Source organism: Podarcis filfolensis (assembly GCF_964270895.1).
Source record: "Podarcis filfolensis genome assembly, chromosome: 1".
NCBI classification, from domain to species: domain Eukaryota; kingdom Metazoa; phylum Chordata; class Lepidosauria; order Squamata; family Lacertidae; genus Podarcis; species Podarcis filfolensis.
The window spans coordinates 5,872,758-5,898,349 of record NC_139604.1 but is presented as its reverse complement, the minus strand read 5'-3'; the positions used below and the strand labels follow the sequence as shown (position 1 = coordinate 5,898,349).

The window sequence follows — 25,592 nt, the reverse complement described above, 5'->3', positions numbered from 1 at the left end:
CAGCGATCTGATTTACCCTTGTCGACTGGCAGCAAACGGCCAATCAAAGCCCTCTCTACAAAGGCAGGCTTTGAAGCCAGCTCAGCCTAGAAGCACGCTCCATATGCAGGCCAGCAGACTGCACTTCATTAGGCCTGTTGTCACATTTTCCCTCTTCTTATTCTAATGATCCTATTTTAATACACATAGGAACCTCTCCTAATTGATGTCAAGTGAGTGACTTCAACATTCATCACCACAGCACATCAAACAAATCTTGGCACACAGGCCCAGCATCATGGTGTTTAAGACCTGAGGTGTGTCTCCAACTACAGGAAAACGTGTGTGTGCGTAGGCCTGTGTGCATACACACACACGCACACACACAAAAGAATATACCTGTTTAATTGGGATTGCACGACCGCTTCCAATACTATCTGCTCTGCTCTCCAATCCTTTCTTCTCTTTGTCTGGGTCGCTCCCTTTCCGAGACTGCAAGGTAAAAGCAAAGTTAACACTGTTATTAATAACACCAATTCACATATTTTCCCATATTCACATTTGAAATTTAAAAAGTTGTTTTAACACACCAGAAGATAGATCAAAAGACATAATTAAAATATTACCTACATATTAATATTTAAGCTTTTAAATGGCTCAGCAGCAACTCCTGTGAATTCAATACAGACACAAGAAAAGCTAACAGGAAATTGTGTGCCTTTCTATATAGGCAACTCCTTATACAAGTGTATATACTTAATTATCATCTGATGGGATTTTAAAAGGCTATTAACTACTCAGCAGTGTAATTTTATGGATTACCTTGATTGGAATTAAATTTCATTAAATTTCCTCTTTTACTACTTTCGAATGATAGCATCAAAGTCAAACCAACAATGCTTGGAAAACCAAGCTGCTTTGACAAGCATAAAAGTGGCAAATGCTAATCATTCTTATCTGCATACCTCTCTCACTATAAAGATCAATGGATAAGATACAATAAAGCTTTCCTTTAAAAACAAAGGGCTACTTTATCTTGGTTAATTTAAAAACAGAACAAAACCAAAACGTAAGTACTGTCTATTTTAAAGCATTTCATGGGGTAAGAATCATCCTGCTTGCTTTTACACAGCTGTGGGACAAATACACACAATCTTATTTAAATAGAACTTCCTACCCTCCTCCTTTATTGTGAGATAAGTAAATCTACATGTGACAGATTTATTTTATTATGAGCAAGACCTAAAAGTCATCCCCCTTAATAACTATGCTGACAAGTGACAACTTCACTCCATTACTTTTCAGTGGGAACATTACTCACGCAATATTGAAAATGGGGAAACATTTTCATGCGCTTTTCAAATCATAGATGATATATGAAGTGAACATAGTGGTGATGTCCAGTGCCACAACTGAATGCTAATAAAAACCAAGTGATGTGAAATCATGCTGCTTATCTACAATGCATTACTGAGATGTCTAAAACGTTTAAATTTGGAATGCAAATTAAAATAAGGATATCAGTCACAACTACTTTTTGTATTTTAAGGGATGGATGAAGAAAACTAAAATTTCAGACCACAGAATTTCAAAGAATAACCATCATGGAATTAAGTGCATGTGAAAAACAAAATCTGTATGGTTCAGGGAACAGGAGAAGTATACAGTGTTTTGATAGAAGTTCATACTATTTAGGTGGCCTAAAAGGGGGTAACCTGCATTCTCCCAACCTGACTCACTTGTACGGCTAGCCAGGTAGAGAAGGTACAGGGAACATGGGGTCCTTCAGGATTGCTGGATTGCAACTTCCCACATCCCTTACTGTGTTGACCATTCTGTCTGTGACAGATCAGAGTTGGAGTCCAACACCATGTGGTGAACCTCATACTCCCTGTTGCTGAGTTACGGCCTCAGTAAAAGCTATTGAGTTTACCACACCCTCAACTACATGCCAAAGTCCCCACTTCTCTCAAGTTCGAGAGCAGGCTAATTTTTTCTTCCATATTTGCATGCTTCTCACAGCTTTTCCTCAGTCCTTCTGGATATCCTTCCCTAAATCCATAATAGTTGGCTAGGAACAGCTCCTGTTTGTACATTTTTGGCTGAGGAATTTTGCTTGTGAACCACTTTAAATATTTTAACAGAAATATGTTTTATTATTTAAAAAATAAAATTAGTCCTATCAGGCCCAAAAAACCTGCTTTAGCCTGCTCTAGTTTTCTCCAACCCCATATATCTTATTTAGTCCACATTCAAGATCTTTTAGCATTTTTAGAATATCTATGCTACTAATAGATCCTGTAATTTCACATATTTGAGGGCAAGTAGATTCCCCTACCCGTTTTCAACTACATATGGCTCACATTCAAAACCAGGAAATAGGTATGAACACATTCTTAATGGACTACTGCAACTTTTTATTTAAAAAAAAAACTGGGAAAGAACAATTTGTTTATAATAGTTTTATCTAAAGACACAACCATACCATATATAATATATAATATTCTGTATATAATGAGATGCAGAAATCCATTGCTCAGTGAAGCGAAATTTTCATTAAAATGACCTGCGCTTTTGTTTACTAAACAAATAAGCCTTACTTTGAGATGGGTACTCATTTGGCTTACAGTAAATATTATTTATCTTCCAAGGGTAATTAAGATTAGGTGGCTTGGTCAACAATGACCTATATCTGCATACTTTGAACAATAGACCTAAAAAAATACCTTATATCATAAAAAACTGCACACAAATTAAATTTCTTCAGAGAAATCACACTACTGATTATATAGCCACAATAATATGTGGGATTTCTTATGTATTATAAAACTAATTTCACAAAATATGATTAACCTTGCAGCTGCTCAGACTGAGTTGCTCCTTCAGTCCACAAAAGTGTGTCATGCAACAATCTGAGCATCTGGAAAGGAAGTTTTAGTCTCAGAAAGTTTTATTCATTACAGAAATGGCCACTGCTACCATCCTTTAATTCAAGTGAAAGAGTATGAAATACAGCATCATTTCTGATGAACACTAATGTATCAGCATCCTTGTAGAAACAATATTTTTAAAGATCAATTTGTTGTAAGTTTCTATCTAATTTCTAGCATATTTGTTGTTTTGTTATGGGGCACTTGCGACACAGCATAATCTATCATGGATTTTCTATGTGGAGAATGCCCTCTGTAAATGAAACTAACAACTAGTTAGTTAGTATTATCAGTTTTTACATTATCTGATCAATCATGATGTGTTTCTCTTCTTGGAACTACAAAAATCCCATTTTCAATTTTATAGTTGGATGTAAAAATATTAGAGCATCCAATTATTTCTGCAGTACTGTATTTAAAATAAACAAGTAAATGAATCTACCTCTGCCAGCCAGTTTTACTTCCAATGGATAGAGGTTTATTAGTAGTGGTTTTATGAATTAAATTTAGAACCAATGAAGTAAGTTTTTGTTCTTTGTACTGTATATTCCTTGTGAAAAACCCTATGAATGGGCTGGATCTAGAAATGTCCCTGCATGAAAAGAGGCTCCCACTAGCAGAAGGAATGGCAAAGCAGAGGCGATAGTCACCGGTTTGCCCTTCCCCTGGCAACATCTCCCAGCCCTCCTGGGGGCTCTGGTGACAGTGGGGACATGGGAGACAATGGCCATCCCAGCTTCTTCCAGCAGAGCTTCCCCTCTCTTGGGAAGACTAGATACAACTCTGTGTGCTTAACCCTTTCATTTTAATCCATTGCCTTCAATATTAAAATATGCACATCCTCACTTCAGGATCCTAAACAAAATATGAGCAGAAGAAGAAGCTGTAATTTCTTCATACAAATCCAAATGGTCTTTCTAGAGACCATTTCAAGTTCTTCTGTTCTACATTCTGTTCCTTGACTGACACTGACATCTAGTGGAGGAAGACATTATCTAACAATCTCACAATACAGCAGAGTCACATCACCATTAAGCTAATGTGTGCACATTCCAGTACATTCCACTTTTCCTAGAAAGCCTGACATTGTAGTATTTATTAATTCATTAAAAATATTCATCTCCCACCCTATATCCATTGATCTTAGGTCAGGGCACATATTCTGTAAAACAGCAGGGAATATAACAACATAAAATCACAATCAACATTAAAACCAACTGTTTATTTGTTAACTTTATTTCTAACCCACCTTTTGTCCAGACTGACCACAGGACAGTTTACAGTACCAATCCATGATATACAACAACTCATAAAATTAAAAAAAATCTACAACAAGAAATTCTAAAATTAGAATTAAACTAAAATATACAGCAGACTATTAGACAGATCCCATTCTAAGCTATAATTAGCACAACTCAAACACCAGCACATACAATTTGTCACCAAAAATAATACCACCTTGGTGCCTGTAGAAATTATGAGGGGAGGGTGCTATAGCAGAAAAGGCCGCCTGCTGCTGCATCCTCACATAATGTATAGTTCCCAAAGGGTAGATGCAGAGAGGAGCCCCCCACCCGTAACACTTGCCACTGGGTCAGTCCTGACCATAAGGAGCAAACAAAATAAGTTCATTGCTGGTGTTTAAGATTCTTCTGTCTTTATTACTATACTGCTTAAAGGAATAGACACAGCATGAAAAAGGAATTCAAGATAAGCTCAAAACTTCTTTTCTTTATTCAAAACTGCACACCAATTTTCAATGGAAGGGCTCAAGGCGTCTTCCAAGGTAAAAAAATCCATTAAACCATAATCAACCAACAACAACCAACCTACAAAAAGCAGCAGACAGTTAACCACAAAGGAGTCGATAAACAAATCACAAACAGCAGCGTAGCAAGTAAATCAAAAGCTTATCAAAAAGAAAATGTTTCTGGCAAAGAGAGAAATACTGGCAAACCAGCCAAGCAAACCAACTAGGACAGAGTTCCACATTCTGGGCACCACAGCAGAAAAGACTCTCTAACATAATCCTGCCCACTGTACCTGAAATGTCCATGGGGCACAAGGACAGCAAGTGCAACTGTGCCTGCATGAACAGTCCACAGGTGGCAAGCCATGGGTGGGTGCCATGGTGTGGAAAAGGTTACTGGGCCTGCAGCAGAGGGCCTGTCGGCTCCTGCCTGGGAAAGCAGACGAGTGGAATCAGGAGCAGGACAGCAGTATTGACGCCTTACTTTTGTCCTAGTTTGTACTACAGAAGAAAGAGCATTTTGAGAAACCCTTCACGATTCCAGGGAAGCCTAATGCCCATAAACCCCATCCATAGCTTACCCATGTCCCTACTTCAAGAGCTAAGTTCTCTATTGTTCTGCTAAAGAATCAAAACAAATGCCTAGTTGGTCAGCATAGATAACACTAGAGAAGTAAATCAAGGAGCAATGATGAATTAACATAGACAAGCATTCTGTCTCCTGGTTCACTTACCGTAAAAAGGTTGGATCGGCGCTTGGACTGTTTACGAACAGGAGTTGGAGTATTTGTGGTAGGTGGAACATCAATCCGTAGCTCCTTCTGGCTGGTGCTTGGAGTAGATGGGACAGAGGAGGAATAATCACTTAAACTCCCTCCTCCGTTGCTGGTCTGCAATGATTAAAATCCATTTTACAGGAAGAAAGCCAATGGCTACTTCACAAGTTTAATTTCATCTTTAGCAGGCAGAGTAGGTTTAAAAAAATAAAAATTAAAAATTACTACAATCTCTCTTACTCTTGGAACTTAACTGGAAGAGACAATTGGAATACAGTGGTACCTCGGGTTACAGATGCTTCAGGTTACAAATGCTTCAGGTTACAGATGCTTCAAGTTACAGACTCCGCTAACCCAGAAATAGTACCTCGGGTTAAGAACTGTAAAGCTAACCTCTCTTTTCTATTAGCTGAATATTGTCCATATTGTTCCTGATGCATAGCACTATACATCGTTTACAAATCAGTCATACTGTCCAAAATTTGTGGTGCTATGTCTATAGTGGACTGAAGCTGAGGTCACAGAATCCTAGAACCACTAGCCAGTTTGCACTGGAAATGGAGTGGGGTGGGGATAGTGGATTTCAAGCCAAACTGAGCAATCTCAAGTAAAAAAAACCCCCAATAAAATTTAGCATTTTTCTTGATCATTCAGCATATCACCCATATCTGATTCTTTAGATGAAGGAAAAACAACATTCTAGGTGGCTTCAACTAAGGGACCAATCCAAAGATGACCAAAGCTGTTACAAAATTTGTTCTGCTGTCAAGCTGATCTTAATTCATAGGATTGTTCAACAGAATCTATTTCAGAGTTCCATTCATCTAGCAGCAGAAAAATTCATCTACCGTATTTTTCGCTCTATAACACGCACCCGACCATAACACGCACGTAGTTTTTAGAGGAGGAAAATCCGTAGGCATGCCACCCGTAGGCATTCCCTCCATAACATGCACAGACATTTCCCCTTACTTTCTAGGAGGAAAAAAGTGAGTGTTATGGTGCAAAAAATACGGTATATCCCCAAACTAAATTCAATAACTAGAGTATAGCCTTTTGCTCTTGTCCTCCTTTTATAAAAGCACATCCACAAATACAACAGTAACAGCTTTGATATTCAAAAGCCCCCACAGCCACCTTGTTTGCAAGGCTGAAAAGGCACACAGTCCTTCCAAATCACTTCTCTTAAGCTGATCAATCTGAATGCAATAAGAACATAGAATAGAATATCATTTATTACGGCCATAGGCCCATACAGGTAAAAACAACACATAAATAACAGCTTGTGCCGTAAGGAGAAAAAAAAAAAAGCAATCGCTAAAACACCACTGTAACAATAAAATACTATAAAATGGAAAGGCATACTACGCCTTAATTAGCTTGTAGAGCTCCTTGGCGTCGCTTTTGGGAGAGGACAGCAACTAGGAACCTAGCCACCTTCAGGGTCGTGTGGGTATCCTTGTCCTGCAAGATTTGGGCAAGGTGGAATTTTGGTGGGGTACCCTCTAGTTTCTGTATGATTGATCCCAACAAATTTGCCCGTGGCACATTAAACAAGGGGCAAGTGAACATAATGTGCTGGAGCGACTCCGGCGTCACCTTATCACATTCGCACACAGCGGGGGCTTGGCCCTTTGAGAACCTATGTCTCGGGACATTGGAGGGAAAAACGTTAAACCTCGCTTTGGTGAAGGCCAGTCTATGTGCAACAGTCGAAAGGGAGGAGAGGTATGATGGAACGCAGTAAGTTAAAGTGATACCAATGTTCTGGGGCGAACAAACACCTCCCCCCAGCGTATAATTTCGCTGTAAGTCGATGTCATCCAGTCTTTGGCGGATCAGTCTCTGAGCAGTGATTTGGTCTAGTTTTAGGGAATCTGAGGGAGAGATTCCATAACTCAGGAGTTTGGCATGAATTCTACTAGTCCAAAGGCTAGAGAATTCATCTCGCCATAAGCATTGGGCAAGGTAATAGTTTGGTAATCTATGCCACAATGATAACCAGTAATTGAAGACTTGCTTGCAATAAGAACATAAGAACATCAAGAGCCTGCTGGATCGGGCCAATGACCCATCTAGTCCAGCACCCCCTGTTCTCACAAGTAGCTAACCAAAACCAAGCAGGATAGAAGCAGAAGAGCCTCTTCCCTCCTGTGGCTTCTATCAACTGGTATTCAGAAGCATTGCTGCCTCCAATTGCAGAGGCAAAGTCATCCAGGCTAGTAGCTTTCAATAGCCCTCTCCTCCATGGATTTGTTTAATTTTCTTTGAAGCCACCCAAGGTGGTGCTCATCTCTGCCTCCTGTAGGAATGAGCTACCATCACATGCACTTGTGCATGGAGAAAGTCAACTGTGAAATAAACTTCAGCGCCATATGGATTAATAGTGGATGCACAAGAACGAAGGAAAAGGAGCAGCTGAGTAACTGTCTACCATTCCTGAAGGTTGCATTAAGGTGTACCACCACCCACCCTGGTATGCAACCCATGAACTTCCCCACCCCTGGAGAGAATACAGCCCTTTATTTCAGTAAATTTGCCCATCCCTGCCTTAACTAAACAGGTAGAACTGCTGAAGTTAAGATGAAATTATTAGTATAAGGGGGGAAATGGAGTATAGCTAGACCTGCGAGCAGAAGACCAAGTAAGCACCTACTTTAATTTGATGAAAACTATTTTGAAATGAGAAGATCGATTATAAAAACATATTCAGTGTCAACAGAGAGGGAAAGTAGAAAATTTAGCCTTACAGCAAATTCCCATTCTGAGGTTCTGGGATGGCACTTCCTCTTACGTTATCAGGAAGCATCCTTTTGCCAATGACACCCTGGGGAAGGGATTTCCTGCAGCTCTGAATCTGGGAACACCCTTAAACTCAAGCAGAATAGATATAAGACTAACTAAGAAAATATCAGGGGGCTAGGACAGGGGGATGAGAAAGTAACTCACACAACCATTAGCATTGAAAAGGTAAAAGCAATATGGAAAGGAAAGAGGGAATATAATCCCAGAGGATTCAAATATTTAAGCTTGATATAAAAGAGATGATAGCAAAAATGGACAAAAATTTAAACTTAAACGGCAATGGAAAGCAAAAATGAGCAGAATGCTAAATTAATAAAAGAACTTTCTGAACAAATAAAAGATCTAACAATCAAACATAAACACACATATAAATCAGTGCAGGACCTCAAGAGCAGAATCAACAAGCAGGAAGACACTTCTAAGAAATTAGTGAATGAAAATAAAGAGCCGAGGAAAAATCAAGAAACAACTAATGAAGAAATAAAGGACCTAGTGACATTACATGAAGCTACTTTGGACCAGATAGCTCTACCGGAGATGCACCAGAGAGAGATGGTTTTACGCTTCAAAGGTCTCCCAGAGGCACAAGAAGAAAGGATTGACCAAAAGTTGACTCAAGAATTAGCAATCTGGCTGGGCGTACAACTACAGGAGGCAGTGAAAGATAGGAGTGCCTGGCGTGCTCTGGTCCATGGGGTCACGAAGAGTTGGACATGACTAAACAACTAAACAACAACAACAAAGGGGCAGTTGAATGAATAGTATTATTGGCAAGTGTGAAGTGATGCCAACTAGAAACTAAGTGAGGACGGACGCAGCAGTAGGGGTATATCTTGACCATATCCTGTAATGGGAGCAGGAAACCTTTTTAAAAAGAAAAGAATTTGTATTAAATTGAATTAATTCGATCTGATTTATAATAATTTGGAAAACCAAGAAAAATAATTAGCAAAAACAACTAGAGATTCCACTTTCCTAAAATCCCAACTCATGGAAATACAAAATACAAGTTCTCATATTCAGAAAAAAAGGAGGTAGCAATTTCCTCAGACCTACAGAATATATCTACTCACAGGGTTTCAAAGTTTAATTCTCCCTCTGTTAGGATGGAATTGTGAATTTTTCATAGCGTCAGGGTCATTTTTAAAACTGCTTCTTCAAATTAACTACAAAAGTTAATTTGCTTATCTCAACTAGAAAAGTAATCTTTATGGTAGATTCCATAAATGGATAGGGGCTAGAGGTTCAAAGAGAAATTTAGTCAAAGCAGAAGGGCTACACAGGTCTTAGGTGAGGAATTTGTGCCCCTAAGGAACCTGTGGGCATGAAGATACCAAGAAAGATACTGGTAATAAAAGCAACCTGGTGTCAAGGCACTTTTCAAGGCCACATTAGAAGAAACCTAAAAGGGAGCACATCTCAACCTTTCTTGGCTTGATTTCCTTGGACTACATCACAAGCAGGAGGCTTGCTTTGTGGAGGTACAACTGCTGGTAGACATCCAGCATAAAGAAAGGGGAACTGTTGTAAAGAGCTATGAGAAATACCGTATTTTTCCATGTATTGGATGAAGTTTTTTGACTCAGAAATCACATGAAAAAACTGGGGTCGTCCAATACACAGATAGTGGCGTGGTGGGGGGAGAAGCGCTGCGCCACCAGCCATGCAGTTGGCGGGAGTGTGGCTTTCCCCATGCCACAGCAAGCGGGGAGCGATCTGGGGGGTGTTTCCTGCCCGCAGCTGTGGGGGAGGGGGGAGCTGTGCGCCACCAGCCATCTCTTTGACGGGAGTGCAAATTCACCCGATGCTGCTGCGCGGAGGAAGCACTTCCTGCATCGTTTCCGGTGCACAGCGGCATAGGGGAAGGTTGTGCTCCTGCAAAACGGATGGCTGGAGGGAGCGCAAATTCACCCGATGCTGCTGTGCATGGGAAACGTTTTAGGGAGTGTTTCCTCCCTGCAGCTGTGGGGGGTGGACAGGCTCAACAACTTTGGGCCATCTCCCTTCATTTTCCTAAAATTTAGTCCCCCGAAACGGGGGGGGGGGGTGTCCTTATACAAGGGGGCGTCTTATACTTTCAGGTTCACCTATTTCTAGGAGTTGTTGCTGTTCAGATACAGTAGCCCCAGCTGAGGTCTTGGGGGGGCATATCATAGTAATCAAGGGACATAATGGTTACTGAGTTGACAGCCTTAAAAAGTTGTGGGACAGAACGCAGTCTGAGTTGTGAGAAAATGACATTGTTTTGAAGTGTTGTTGTTATTGCTCCTGCCGCTGAGGCATCTTGTCCATTATCATATCCTTATCCAAGTACAAGATCACCAAACTGTAGGGTCTCATCTCCTTCATGTTGTGCTTCTCAAGCATCGCTTGAGATAAGAAACTGGAAACGAAAATCCAGAAGACATAAACTAAGCAAAGAATATATTGGGAACCCCAGAAACTTCAAACATATCTGTCACATTGGATGAGGTCCCAAACTGGCTTTGCTACCAGCTTAGATCCTGAAGATCTTTGCTAAGATATTTGCTAAGGCTGGCATAATGCAGGACCATCTGAAGGACAGGAGAAAATTAAAGAAGATTTTTGAAGTAATTGAGAAATGTGGGGGCGCAGAAGCAGTATTGAAAGAGACAAAGGCAAAAGGCTTATTGAAAAAATCCCTTGGCCATCCTCTGCTTTATTCTGTGATGCCCACAGAGCTGGGTTCAACTTGCAGCCCAAACAATAAACTATACTGCCATAGTCTAGGAATGAAGGATGGATTTAAGATGTACTAGCAGTGCCTTCCTCCATATAAAAATCAAGTAAGTTGTCCCATAATGTTGATCTCCCTTCAGTTGTCATATTCCCAGCACTTTGCATCTCTCCTTCCAAAAGGGAATATCAACACAATTTGATCCAAAATCTGAAGGATGTGCAGTTGAAAAGGTCAGAGAGTGACAATCAATTAACTCCTTTCACCGAAGATGTTCTAATGAGTCGGTTCAGAAAAGGGAAACAATTGAAACCAGGGGCTCAGAATCCAACACCTCCCATTGATGAAGAAATAGTTGCTGCTGTTAAGGATGTTGTTCAGAAGTGACACATGGCAATATATCTTTCAGATACCGAAGAATCTGACTTGGAGAGTGATGGTGAATGGGATGATTAAAATAAGAAATTAAACATGTTAACTACTACTTGATCTTTTAATACTTGATTGTTTAATACAAATATTTTCTAGGATACATGGGGAATATAATATACTTTAACTGTAGGCTATTTAAAAGCTAAATATTTCTAACATGACACTGACTTGTCTTGTCTTAGTATTGGTTTTGTTTTGTTTTACCAATAAACTGCTGGAGAGAGAGAGAGAGACAGAGAGATGACAACCCCACATCTAATGGGCAAGTACAAGGTGATAAGAGTAAGCTCACCTCCTAAATCTTCTGTTTGACACTGTGAATGAGTCTGATAAGAGAATAAGTGTATTGCATTTCCCTTGGTCAATTATTATCCAGGGTATTTGCCCACAGGTCTAGAGAGACATCTGAATGAAGAGAAATATCTGCCAACTCTGTGGTTGTCCAGAGTTACAAATACAGATTTGATGGAAGATCACAGGAACTATTCCTACTGAGACAGCACACTATTGCATTTGTGCCTCTGCCCCATATTGTGCTTGGGGCAAAGTTTGGCCGGTTTCTTTGGATTTCTGCAATGCATACCTTTGCTGATGAGTTGTCTCCACTATTTGAACACTCACAGCACCAATCAAGGGATTCAAAGCTCCAGTCACTTTGTCTTTGACCACATCCACTGAACCTGTGTGTTTTGGTAATTAACCCTTCATTCAAGGAGGCTTCATAGTAACTAGGGGACGTGCCTGAGAGGAAAAATCTCTCTTACATGGGGCTTTCGTTCAGTCATTAGTATAATTCCTGGTAGATGGAGCTGCTGAGTTATCCAGGCCTGAGACAGGAAACATAACATCTCTGAAGAGGCTTGTTTGCAGAAGTTCATCCACAGAATCACATCCTGGCAGGACATCTGATAGTGGTGCTCCTCATTAGGCTGGTGTGAAAATACATCAGCACTGTGATGATTAGCTACTGAATCTTTTGTTGCCTGTCCAGGAACAGAAGCACTCTCTCCACATGCCATGTTCCCTCCTAGATGTTTTCTTTGCAGAATAATAAGCAGAAACACTTTTCTTTGTTGCTAATTAAGTCATGCAACTGAAGGCATGAGGAAAAGTACACATTCTTAAGTCCCTGTTGGAAGCTGAGTGAACTGATCAGTAGATCATCCAGATACCATGGAAGAGATTGGTGTGAAGACATTTTCTGTGTGATGGGCAAAACAGTATATAGAGAACTATTTGAGGTCTAGAATCATTCACAAGGTGTATTCCTTCTGGACACTACATAGAATACTGAGTAAGTCCTGAATGGAAGAGTATGAGTTGTAATATTATTTTCTTGAGAACACTGATTTTCAACACATATTAATTATAGGAAAGAGTAAGTTTGTTTCTGGTTGGACATTTGACTCTCGGAATGGGCACAAGCCTCTTTTTGGGGACCGTCTTCTACAGCAGATATAAATAAAAACTAGCAAAAAACAAAAGGTACACATTGGAGGAAAAAATATTCAGTATGTACCCAACAAATTTGCACAGTGCGGATACCACATGGCATTTCACCCTAGCCACTAATTACATGCAGTAGCCTTTAGATACAAAAAAGCCACACAGGCTGACAGAGCAGTGGCAGTGTATTTAAAATTCTTACTGTGTTTAATCCTTATGCATCTGATGCAAGGACCTCTAGGCAGCCCATTGATCTTTGATAAGATTAATGGAAGGTCAACTCAAGGCTGCTATTAGGGCATCTATAAAAATATTTTCCATAACTTCAGATGGCCATATATAATACCTAAGACTAAAACAGACAAAATACTGGAAATCCATGACAGGAACTATTGTCTCAATATTTAAAAGAAAATCAGCTGGGGAGGGAACAAATTAGATCAGAACTGTAAGGGAGTTAATCCGTGCCCTACATGCTACTTTCCTGTAAGTTTTTCCTAACAGGCAAATAGATGTTTGAGTTTAGGAAAGGTTCACTGGACGTAAAGGACTAACCCCTTCTTCCAGCACCAGAGTCTCAAGTCAATTTGGGCTGCCCCTCCCCAACAGCTGTTTTTGAAAGACAGAAGTTGGACCAGCAACAAAATTCTGTAGTAAGCAGTTTAAGGTTTCAGCCAGCCAGCCTAACCTCTTTCATTCCACTCCCACTCCCAGAGTTTTCCAGTATAACAGCTTTCCAAACTGAACATGCTCTAAATTTCTCCCACTCCATAGTTTTTTCCCTGCAAATGTTGGGGCATCTCTGAGTCCACTGATACATCCTTCTTATGTGCAGGCAGTGCCATTTTTGATACATACGGATGCATACTAGGAAAATGAGTTTTGTTTTAGTAGAAATGTTAAAAGAGGTATACATTCTGATTATAAATCTCCAATATCTTGGCAAACTTGTCCAAAATCCACATAATACTATGAGTGTCCCATCTTCCTCTGGCAAACATGAGAAACTACAAAGACGTATGAGGAAATAGCTATTTCGCATTGTGTTTCAGAAATGCTTTAAGCACATTAAAAAGTGTAATATAAATACTGATAAACCCCAACTCTTCTCCTCCACTCAGAATACCTCAGAAGTACAGCACAAGTGCTGGGACAATCCTCCATATCCTTCCAGAGCTTGAACAATGGCTGGATCTTGTCCATGCTGGATTGGCTTGATAGGTGCTTCAAACACTACAAAAGCCCAGCACAACTGCAGGTGTTTCCCCTTTGCACCTTTAAGCTTGGGAAGAGGGATGGAGCTCATCCGTGTGACAAAATCGTTTGGAAACACTTTTAGCCCCACAGAAGTGACACATGTTATAAAGTCTGCCTTTTCTCAGGAGTGGAGGATAAGCCCTGGCATTTGCATTGTGCTAGCACTTCAAGTATCTCTTAAATTCAGCATGACATCACACAGGATCTCACATTTCCCTATTCAGAGATGAGCATAGTCTTGACCATCACAAATGTTGGCTGGCCAGCAGGGCCATCCAAAAATGTGTGTGTGTGCCCCCCCCCAAGTTTGATCCTTAGAACCCATTGTTTAGTGTACTGCACACTCTATCTTGGGTTGCCTGCTAGAAGCACCTCCCTCATTCTTTTAATCTTGTGTCACTGAGAGTCTAGAGCAAAACTGTTTTGTGGAACATGACAATCCTGCCTAGTGTCTTGCACAGATTCCTCCTTTGAAAGTTCTCCAGACTAGGAGATAAAATTAGAGCACTCTGATACAGCTGAGGGATATCCCCTTCAATGAACTGTGAAGGTTGCCCATGTAGAGAGGAATGGAAGGATTCCCCAAGCTTCACAAAACTGGTGTTTGCTAAAGAGCTTGGATTGGTTTGTTGCTTTTGTTTGGTTTTAAAAAAATGCTACTTCTGAATTAAGTACTGCCCCACCCTGGTTCCACTGGGGAACATCTCCCTGCAAAATTCACACTGCTATTATAGTTACCGGGTAGTAGCAGCTTCCATCATTGTGGAAATTGGGAAAGTACAGTATCTATAAACATTTGCTGTTGGCCAAGGATTTTGAGAATCTAACACAATATGCTTGTTTTCTCACTAAGGAAACAATGAACATAAAACATACATTATTAGAGGGACATCTGGGACTTCTAATCCTGGGATCACTGTTCCAATAGACAAAACAAAAAAAAATTTTTCCTTCCAGTAGCACCTTAAAGACCAACTAAGTTAGTTCTTGGTATGAGCTTTCGTGTGCATGCACACTTCTGTGTATCTGAAGAAGTGTGCATGCACACGAAAGCTCATACCAAGAACTAACTTAGTTGGTCTTTAAGGTGCTACTGGAAGGAAAAGAAATTTTTTGTTTTGACTATGGCAGACCAACACGGCTACCTATCTGTAACTGTTCCAATAGAGTATACCTCCCAAAGCATTGTTGTCCGATAAACCTGTTCTGATGTGGTCTTATAACTTGTAAAGCAGGAGAAGTGAGGAACTTGTGGGACCTGCAGATGTTGATGGACTCCAACTGCCGTCTGCAGGTCCACAGGTTCCTTTCCATGGCTTTAAAAATGTTTTATTCATATTTGAAACTTCTTATTGTTCAACAAAGCTTTCAAATGTTAGTTGCATGCAATGAGTAAATATTGGCCCTCAGGTAAGCTGGCAGGTGCCGTGCTCTGCTTCCAACTATACACAAAGACATAGACACTTTAGGCTGCATAAGTGATTTCGCAAAGGGAGATATGTGCACAGCCTAATGGCTGAATGGCTGGTAACAGCAGTGTCTGGTGCTTTTTGAGGAAGCCTGTAAGCTGCTCACCAGCTCCAGGTGAATAGGCCAAGTGTCTCCTGCAAAAGGATTGTGATGAAGTGTATATTACACCGATGCTCCAATATCTGCATTGATTTTATGTGGCTCTAAAACAAGGCATTGTTGTGTGGTGGCTGGTTGGTTTTTTAATGTATACACCCCTACACTATTTGAGCCTAATACAAGATGCCCTTCTTACCCTATACAATGGTACTCTGGATACGAACGGGATCCGTTCCGGAGCCCCGTTCGCATCCTGAAGCGAACACAACCCACGTCTGCGGGTCGTGATTTGCCACTTCCGTGCATGCGCGTGACATCATTTTGACCGTCTGCGCATGTGGTGAAACCCGGAAGTAACGCGTTCCATTGCTTCCAGGTCGCCGCGGAGCACAACCCGAAAGCGCTCAACCTGAAGCAACTTCAACCCGAGGTATGACTTTACCTCCAAGGCAATCTCTAAACTTGATTGTGAACCACCTCTTAAAGTATCACACATTTGGCCAAGTTCAGACAACAAAGACACATGGAAATACACAGTTTAAACTTTACATAGTTTAGAATCAATTTCCAGGCTCTATTTAAGTGGCCTTTTTTAGAAGGTCATGGAGCATATTTAGGTTGGGGATTCTTTAGCTCTTTAACTGTGGTTGCACATTATGAACCTTCAAAGCTAAATACAATATAAATTAAGGTAACAGAAGGGCACAGCAACTCAAAGAAAGCTATCCAAATAACAACTGAGAATGCTCTCAGCCTGAGGTTGTCAGAACCCATATTCTATTCCTAGGTGTAACAGCGCTGCCTTGTGATATGAAGAATCTGAGTCAAATGCAAGAACACTGGTTACCAAAGCCAATTCACGTTGCCCAGTTTGTATCTACCACTAAAAGGGATGCAAATAATTACATTCTATTTCATACCTGGCTGATATGTACTGCCGAAACCTGGACTGAACATACAGATGAGTGGCTTGGAGAGTTTGGTAGGGATTTGCAAGGGCCTATCGAAAGTTGCTGTTTTTTCCTTGTTGCAACAATCTTCTGTGCAACTGTAAAGACAAAATTAAAAGAATTTGATTACATAGAAACCCTGTGATGCAGCATTTTGCTCCTCTGTTCAGAGTCCTGCTTCCATTAAAGAGCAATTTCATGATCTGACCAACAACATAAACTGGCAGTCCTGCAGCTGATGCACATAGAAACTACAGAGGAGTGGAAGCGAATGGTAAAAGTGCTTACTTGTCTGTTGCTGTTGTTATTAGTAATATACAGGCTATTGGTGTACACCACAAATCTCTTGAAACCAAGATGTGTTTTCAATCACAATAAACATTTTAAAAGTTAAATCAATTTCTTCTGGATTCCACATGAATGAATTTGCAATGAGAACATTTAAGTGAATCATTTGTTTTCAAGAGGGAAGCTAGAACACCGCAGATAGAATGTCACAGTATTAGAATTATTCTGAATGAAACACAGCCTCCATCTCCAAGAAAAAGAAAAAGGAGGGAGCAGCCTTCGATGCAGGATGTATTTGTTTTTGTAACTTCTCCTGGAGTAGATCAGCACAAAGTTTAAAAAAGGAAGGCCAAACTGAGGGATATTTCAGCTTCAGTTTTCGCTAAGTAGTCTACTCTCAAGGTCCCAATGCAGGTTGCCCTCCCAATGTTTTAGACTACTTACAACCTAGTCACCATGGCCATACGGAATGGGGCTGATGGAAGTTTCATTCAAAATGTTTGGAGGGGAAGGCTGTCCTAAAGCTTGGATGATGGTAGTATCTTCAAAAAAGCAGAGCTATCACACCAGTGAAGGCTGATAAGATGTTACCAAAGTGTTCTGCCTCCCAGAGATTTGCCCAACATGCCATTTCACCAAGTGGCAGCTTGGAACCAGCACAACTGAGCAAGCTGGGTGAATCAGGGTGTCTGCAGGGTAGGGCTCTACCCCACCAAACACCTGATTCGCCTGGGAGCGGGGCAGCAAAAATAAATAACTTACTGACTGGTGAATCAGGGGGTCTGCAGGGTAGCGTGGCAGCAAAGGATGCATCTATCCCGCCAAACATGTGATCCACTCAACAGTGTGTCTTTTGTTGCTGCGCTACCAGGCAATTCAGGTGCTTGGTGGATGTAGCACAGCAGCAAAAGTTGTGCACATTTACTGCTGCTGTGTCCGGCGGACCAGCTGACTGCAGCTAGGCAGGTGGAGATGCTAAGCACCAAGAGTGGCGCCTGGACATCTCCACCCAGTCACAAAAGGCCAGTTGTCAGTAGCAAAATGTGACTGGTGCACAGCTAATTTCAAATGCCGCTCACAAGGGGTCTAAAGACACATGGATCTAATCCTCAGACCCATCTGCCCATCTGGGTCATGTATTAAGACTAGGTCACATGTCATTTCAAGTTTCACCTCTGATTTTAAACTGGAGATTCAGTTCTTGACTTATATAAAACTCTTGGTGTATTGAAACAAATTTATCTTCATTTATGTTGCAATTATCTCTTAGGGCAGTTAATTTGATGGAAATTAAACTATTGTTTAATTGCTCCTATTAATCGAGAGATTTAAAGAACCACAGTAATAAATAGTTACCTTCAAGACAGAACAAAGTCAAAGCTACTCATGTTGATTCTAAAAGGTAAGATAATTCTAAGCAGAATGAGAACAGAGCAAGCTCAAAATGGTCTTTTCAAAAAAGGAGGGTGCTGCAGAGCAGTATATCAAGTTTTCCAGTGAAATAGTTTTCGCTCTATATTTCAGCGATTCAGAAATTTGTAATCAATCTACCACAACCTGATTAAAATCAGTATTTTGTTTCCTCTGAAGGAAATGCTATTATGGGGGCATGAAGCCCCACACACATCCAATGTGCTTTAAGTTGTGCCTAGTGCACTACTGGAATGAGCCCCACAACAGTTTTAAATGGAGCAATGCAGCTCTCGCCCTGAAGAAAAGGTTCCCCATTGTATTAGAGGAAATTATTTCTGTTAATCACAACAGACCAGGACAAAAAGAACAACCTATTGTTGGCCTACTAAAGTGAGAAGTAACCTCTTGAATATCTATTACCACATACATATTCCTGAATAATCCCCTTCACCCAGTTTTTTTTTTTAATGCTTTTCGGGGTTTTCAATGAATTATTAGAATTGGCTTCCTTAGGACGCTTCAGGGGCACAGATATAAAGCCACCTCTTTAGAACTGGCAGGGAGTCCCTGGTGCTACCAAAGAATATGGTGGTTTTTATGTGGATAGGGTAATCTGTGAGTTTTACAGTGTGTATGTGTGCAATATTACTCAATATTACAGAGTAATATTGTGTTTTATTGTTGTCACCTGCCCTGAGACCTTAGGGTGAAGGGTGGATAACTAATAACACCACAAACACACACAAACATACACCTCAGAGCTCCTACCTGACCTGGGGAACATTAGCCCTGAATCAGTGTTTGGGGGGTGGGGGATGCTAATGGTTAATTGTGGTTTATTTGGTCCACCATCTTGATTCAACATGGCAACTTCCATCCAAACATGAATGAAGACCACCTCATCCATCTTGGGAACCCTTGTGCCAAGTTAGGTGCTGATATCTTCAGAGGCATACAAATTAGCACAGGTTATGCCCAAAATCAGACAAAATCCCACTTAAGCCACATTCTGGTCTACCATATTGATTCAAAATAGTGGGTAGCATCCCAACACCGACAAAAACTGCTACCCCCACCTCTGGAAATCTTATGCAGAGTTTGAAATTGGTGCCATTTGGACCCACCACACAAAAAAATGGGTGAAGACAAGCCTAAGTCACATTTTGGACCACCGTTAATTCAAAATGGTGGCCAGTAGTCCAACACTGAAGAAAACCACAGACCCCTACCCCAGGAACAATCATGCAGAGTTTGAAATCAGTGAAGTTTGTACCCATCACTCCAAAAATCAGGCAGCCACATTTCATACTGCCATCTTGATTCAAAATGGTGGCTGCATTGCCCTCATCAACAAAAACTGCCACCCCACCTCAGGAACCCTCATACCAAGTTTGATGATGGTATCAAGGTGGCCAGACCTACTGAGAACAAATGGTAATCCCCCCCCCCCCGAATATACAGTAGATTCCTTTATTTTCCTGATCTAAAATTCATGTTTTCCCTATCCTTGATAGAATTTGGACCAATTTACATATATACACCAAGACAGAAAGGTACAAGATACTTCACAACACTGAAGACCTGTCTATATTAGAGTCACCACATATATGGTGTTTAGAACCCACAGAAGGCCTCAGTCCTTCCATATATGTTCATAATCTTGCCACAGCTGCACATCCTCCTAAGGTACAACTACAGTGCTGAATAGGACAGTATGAGAGGCTGCAAATGAAGCCTGCCTGGAAGCTGCAGGAGCAAGCACAGTAGAGCACATCACCACCCAAGGAGAGTAAGACATCACCCTGCAGAATCTGAAGCAGTGGTGTACTGGCTTCCTTTAGGCTTTCCGTCCCCATTGAAGGCCCTGTTTGACCTACTAGTCAGAAGAATGGCCTCATCCATTAAGATTAAGAGAGCACTTTCAATTCCTACCTGTGTATCAACACAAAAAGAGCCAATCCAGAGTTGTGAGGGACTTCACTGTACTTTATTGGTTGCACTTTGGCCTATGAGACCTTTTATAGGAGTTGTATCACCATGCCAACTGATTTGCAATGACAGGTGTGTTTTCTACCCAGCCCTGCAGAAGCCCAGCTGTACTTATACACAACCAGGCATTTCTTCACCAAATTGAAGAAGCAACTTATCTTTTACAGCTATTGTGTGTTTTAATTTTTTTTAATGTAACCAGCAATACATGATGTTTCAAATATCAACGAAATACGATTTGATCTCCTAAATTATCACAGACAAATTCACAGTACAACACTGTTAGCCATAAAAATCACTGACATTATTTTGTAGTTTCATTTCACTGTTTAGTAACATTAAACTAATGTGTTTTATACTTCAGCAAAAAATTGTGTTTTATACTTCAGCAAAAAATTGTGTTTTATACTTCAGCAAAAAATTGTGTTTTATACTTCAGCAAAAAATTGTTAGAGTTATTACAATTAGGGAAGGGTATGGCTTAGATTAACCTAGCATAGGACTGCTTCATTTTGAATAGGCCAAAACTTGGTTTTCTGCCAGTTCTCTTTTGCATTCATAGTTTCAAGAAAAACCTAGATTTCATGTCAGAACTTTCTCATATACATTCCCCTTCATTAACGTTTTTTCACATTGGCTCTCACTAGCATGCATCAAATACACCATTAATCTTAGGATTTTGAAAAAAAAAAAGCTAGTAAAACCATGAACAACAAAGTAAGCTTAGTATTATGTAGGCATAATTAGGTCAAATGTGAATTTACAATTTGGATATCACCCTTTGCATGCAAACTATTCCTGGATCTATTAATCATCCAACGAAATTGCTAAAAATGTGGGCTCAATGAGCCTTCTGTATTTTATGAGAAAATTACTCAACTGATCTACCCTATTAGGAAAGATGGGAGGATGGTAGATACAAGCTGATGTAGAGCTCACAAACAAGGCTATAATATACACCACTACGTATACATGTCAGCAATTTTGGTTTTCTGTCTTACCCCATGGTAATGACTGAAACTGTGAAACATTGAATAAATGAGATGTTGCCTGTTAGGGTTAATATAAACTCCTTAAGATAAGAACATGTGTACTCTGTATCCATGGAGCCTCTTTTAAAGGACTCACCCTGTATATCACTAGTGTCAAAGTAGAGAAGCACATTCAAAAGTGATTGGCCAAGAAAAACAATCTTGACCATGCTGTTCTGTTTTGCATCAGAACTTGGTCTGTGCCGCTGAAACCTGCCACCCAACAGTTCCCTTGCCTGAGCTGATGGAGGCTGTCTCAAGAAAGATGTCTGAGACCGCAAGGCTGATGGCCTAGGGCAGTGGTGGCAAACTATGGCACATGTGCCAGAGGGGGCACTCAGAGCCCTCTCTGTGGGCACACGCGCCGTTGCCCCAGCACCGAGTTCGCCAGAGTTCAGTACTAGAAAGCCAGAGGGGCACGGGGCCGGGCTGCTCCCCTCCCCCTCTCCACGTGCACCTGAGGACACTTCTCATATCACCCGCCCCTCTGCCCAGCCTAGCTGCTCCCGCTCTGTTCCGCACCCCTCAACTGAGTCAGGCGAGCCAGCCGAGTGCAGCACGCAAGCTGCTCCTCACGCTCCAAGCAGCGAGGTGGAAGCAGTCGAGCGTCAAGGCAGAGATGATAGCGTTGGGTGATAACGCCGAGGCCGGTGCCTCCCCCGCCCCAATGCAGCATCGCCCGGGATTCATCACTCCGGTCTCCCGTCACGCTGATGTGGCCCATATCCAAAGACATGAGCACACGACAAGCAGAGTTGAAACAGAAGCTTAGCTTTGAGGAGTAACATCTAAGCCTAATTTATTGCAAATTAAATCAAATGTAACAACAAAGGAAAACATGGCTTCTCCCTCTGTCTTTCTTCCTCGGAGAGAGAGCTGCAAAAACAAAAGCTATACAAAACGGAACAGCGTATCTCTGTCTCCGCTCACAAGACTCCAATAATCAGTGCTGTAATGTAAATAGACATGTGACATGTAAGAATCCCACACATCTGCAGCACGGGAGGAATGGAATTTCCAACAGTGAACAGGCTCTTTCTTTTCCCCTCAACCCTCTCCTCCCTGCTCTCCACGTGATTCAGGAGCCACTCCCAGTCATCAGTCTAGCTGCCGCATTCTGGTTAAATTGCAGTTTCCGGGTCACCTTCACAGGTAGCCCCTCGTAGAGCGCATTGCAGTAGTCCAAGTGGGAGATAACTAGAGAATGCACCACTCTGGCAAAACAGTCCACGGGCAGGTAGGGTCTCAGCCTGCCTACCAGATGGAGCTGGTAGACAGCTGTCCTGGACACAGAATTGACCTGCACGTCCATGGACAGCAGCAAGTCCAAAATGACTCCCAGGCTGCGCACCTGGTCCTTCAGAGGCACAGATGCCCCATTCAGGACCAGCAAGTCCTCCACATCCACTGTTCCCCAAGAACAGTACTTCTGTCTTGTCAGGATTCAACCTCAATCTGTTAGCCACCACCCATCCTCCAACTCACTCCAAGGCACTCACACAGGACATTCACCACCTTCACTGGTTCTGATTTAAAAGAGAGGTAGAGCTGGGTATCATCCGCATACTGATGAACACCCAGCCCAACCCCCCTGATGATCTCGCCCCGTGGCTTCATACAGATATTAAAAAGCATGGGGGAGAGGACGGAACCCTGAGGCACCCCACAAGTGAGAGCCCAGGGGTCTGAACACTCATCCCCCACCATCACTTTCTGGACACAGCCGAGGAAGGAGCGGAACCACTGTATAACAGTGCCTCCAGCTCCCACCTCCTCTAGACGGTCCAGAAGGATGTCGTGGTATCAAAGGCCGCTGAGAGATCCAGTAGGAACAAGGAAACAGCTTTCACCTTTGTCCCTAGCCCGCCGGAGATCATCGACCATGCATGCACACGAAAGCTCATACCAATTCATTCCAGGTGCTACTGGAAGGATTTTTATTTTATTTTCTTTCGACGACGGCAGACCAACACGGCTACCTACCTTTAACAGCAAGACCAAGACAGTTTCAGTCCCATGATGAGGCATCCTCCAGGCATGCCTGGTGTTGTTCAGCAACCACTCACTCAATCACCATGCCCGAAAATGGAAGTTTTGAGACTTGGCGATAGTTGGCCATATCGGCCGGGTCCAAAGATTTTTTTTAAGAAGCGATTTAATGACTGCCTCTTTCAGCAGGTCTGGGAAGTCTCCCTCACAGAGGGAAGCATTCACCACCCCGCAGAGCCCATCCCAACTCGCTTTACAGGATGGAGACAGGTGGTTGGTTTCACATACCCAAGCAACCTGTTCACATGCTTGGAGGTAACAGATTGGAATTGATTCCATGCAACTTGTTCAAGGTATCTCTCCCAACCAGCCTGCAGCCAGCCTGCCCAAGATGGATCCCAGTCTTCCTTCTCCTTTTCTCCCCAGCATACCTTGCTCAACACTCCCTTTTCCTGTCACCTCAAACACACAGTTACCCTGGCAACCTTCCAAACCCACAGTCTCTGTTCTCACCTCAGGGCAAGGGGGAAGGACTGCTCTCTTGCCTTATCAATGGCTCTCAATGGCCCTGTATTGTTTCTTAATGGCCCCACTCTGGCCAGGTCGTTTTGCATAGGCTTGCTCAGGAATTCCTCTGCAGCTTGTATTTTCCCTTCATATTCCAATTAATCAAAATCCTAGCATTTATATTAATTTCTAGTGTTGAGGGGGGTCCTCTCCAAATCTATAACTGCATATTGAAAAGCGGTCACATATAGTCACTTCCATTGCTTAAATCAGCTGACTTCATATCTCTGTGCTTTAAAGAGTTAACCTCTTCAGTCTTAGGTCTGAGTAATGCTGATCCAGCAACTTTGCTTATTTTATTGAGTGTGTCTTATTGCAACTCTAAATGGTCTTAAACCAATGTGTTGGGTTTACTGTGTTTACTGAACACAAAAGCAGGGGCTCAAGGAATGAGTATTTTTTATATATTTTGCTATTGTTGCACTGACCCCTAGTGGCCCCTTGCTGAGTCTACAAAGTTCATTCTAAACTGAAACTACTGATAACATTCACAGGCGATGTAGATTGGGTGGTGGTGGTTTTACAAGCAAACTTCAAAGCGAACTCTAGCTTTCTAAATGCATGTTGTGCTCATTGAAATGTTAACTTTATACAGAAAGTTAAGCTAACAAAATCCAATCTCTAAATAGTATCAGCTTGAACTGTGATGTATCTGTTTTGCATTCTCCAAAGGCAATACCTTGATTTTCGAGCATCTCGGAAACCAAATGTTTCGGTTTTCAAATGCTGAAAACCCGGAAGTGAACGTTTCAGTTTTCTCGGAAGTCATACAGCTTCTGAGGCGTGTTACTCCATTTTCTCAATGGAATTTGCCGACCACCCATTGTGCCTTGGTTTTCAAACGTTTCGGAAGTCTTCCAGAACGGATTACGTTCAACAACCGAGGTACCACTGTATAGTTCTTTCCATCACTGCTTAGCAACAGGAAACAAAAAGCCACATTGGTTCAAACCCATTTCTACACAGATGCCCAACCCGTACTCTTAATTATCATTTAATTTATTGCCTGCCCTTCATCCCAAGGGCCCTGGGCAGATTACAATTTAAAATACAACTTTAAAATTCATTTGAAAACTTGCCATTAGGGGAAAAAAAGCAATCACAAAAAATGGGGTGGGTATAGTCCAGTCGCTCATAATTAACCTCATACTTGCTGCCACAAAAGAATAGCATACACCAATACACAAGAAGATGCCCTAGTTTCCCAGAACTGCCCCACAGGAAAATTACCCACATGCACTGTTTGGTGCTTTTCATGGATGTTAGAATACAAGAGGCAGCATCCGAGTAAACAGTTCCATTAGCACAAGGACTTTTAACTGTCCAATGGAACTTCCCTGCCTTCTAGCACTGGCATATAACTACTTGTCTACAGTGCCTCTCCCCAAATGCCTTGGAACTTGTGCTTTAGCTTCTCAAAACTGCTGTCTCAATGCCTAGTTCTACCCTGTCCGCATTTGAACCATCATCCATTTTTCACATTCATCCTGGGGGCTCCTGTCAGCTTCCCATTCGCCCCCACAATCTGTTCAAAAGGTTGTTGTGCCACCTATTTAATTTTAAACAACTCTTGATACTTAATGTACTGTAAAACACTCCAGATTGGACCTCGTCTCACTCCTTTGCATATAAAAGGGCTCCTACCATTTGCAGAAGGGCCACTGATCCTACAGAAGATCCCATAAGCTAACAGAAGAGGGAAGAAAGGTAAATCTCAAGAATT

The 25,592-nt window shown here is 41.6% G+C and overlaps 2 protein-coding genes across 13 annotated transcripts in view; one reads left to right on the top strand and one right to left on the bottom strand.

Annotated features, from left to right (window-relative positions):
* TRPM8 (transient receptor potential cation channel subfamily M member 8) overlaps positions 1 to 25,592 on the top strand; it is a 474,483-nt gene that overhangs the window by 283,022 nt on the left and 165,869 nt on the right. The gene's annotated exons all lie outside the window — the stretch shown is intronic.
* AGAP1 (ArfGAP with GTPase domain, ankyrin repeat and PH domain 1) overlaps positions 1 to 25,592 on the bottom strand; it is a 323,065-nt gene that overhangs the window by 210,605 nt on the left and 86,868 nt on the right. For all 7 annotated transcript variants that reach the window (XM_083627256.1, XM_083627251.1, XM_083627254.1 and 4 more), the window contains 3 exons: positions 16,563 to 16,690; positions 5,394 to 5,549; positions 379 to 471 (listed from right to left, as the gene is read on the bottom strand). In XM_083627256.1, coding sequence (XP_083483382.1) covers positions 379 to 471; positions 5,394 to 5,549; positions 16,563 to 16,690 — 377 coding nt within the window. The remainder of the gene's footprint in view (positions 1 to 378; positions 472 to 5,393; positions 5,550 to 16,562; positions 16,691 to 25,592) is intronic.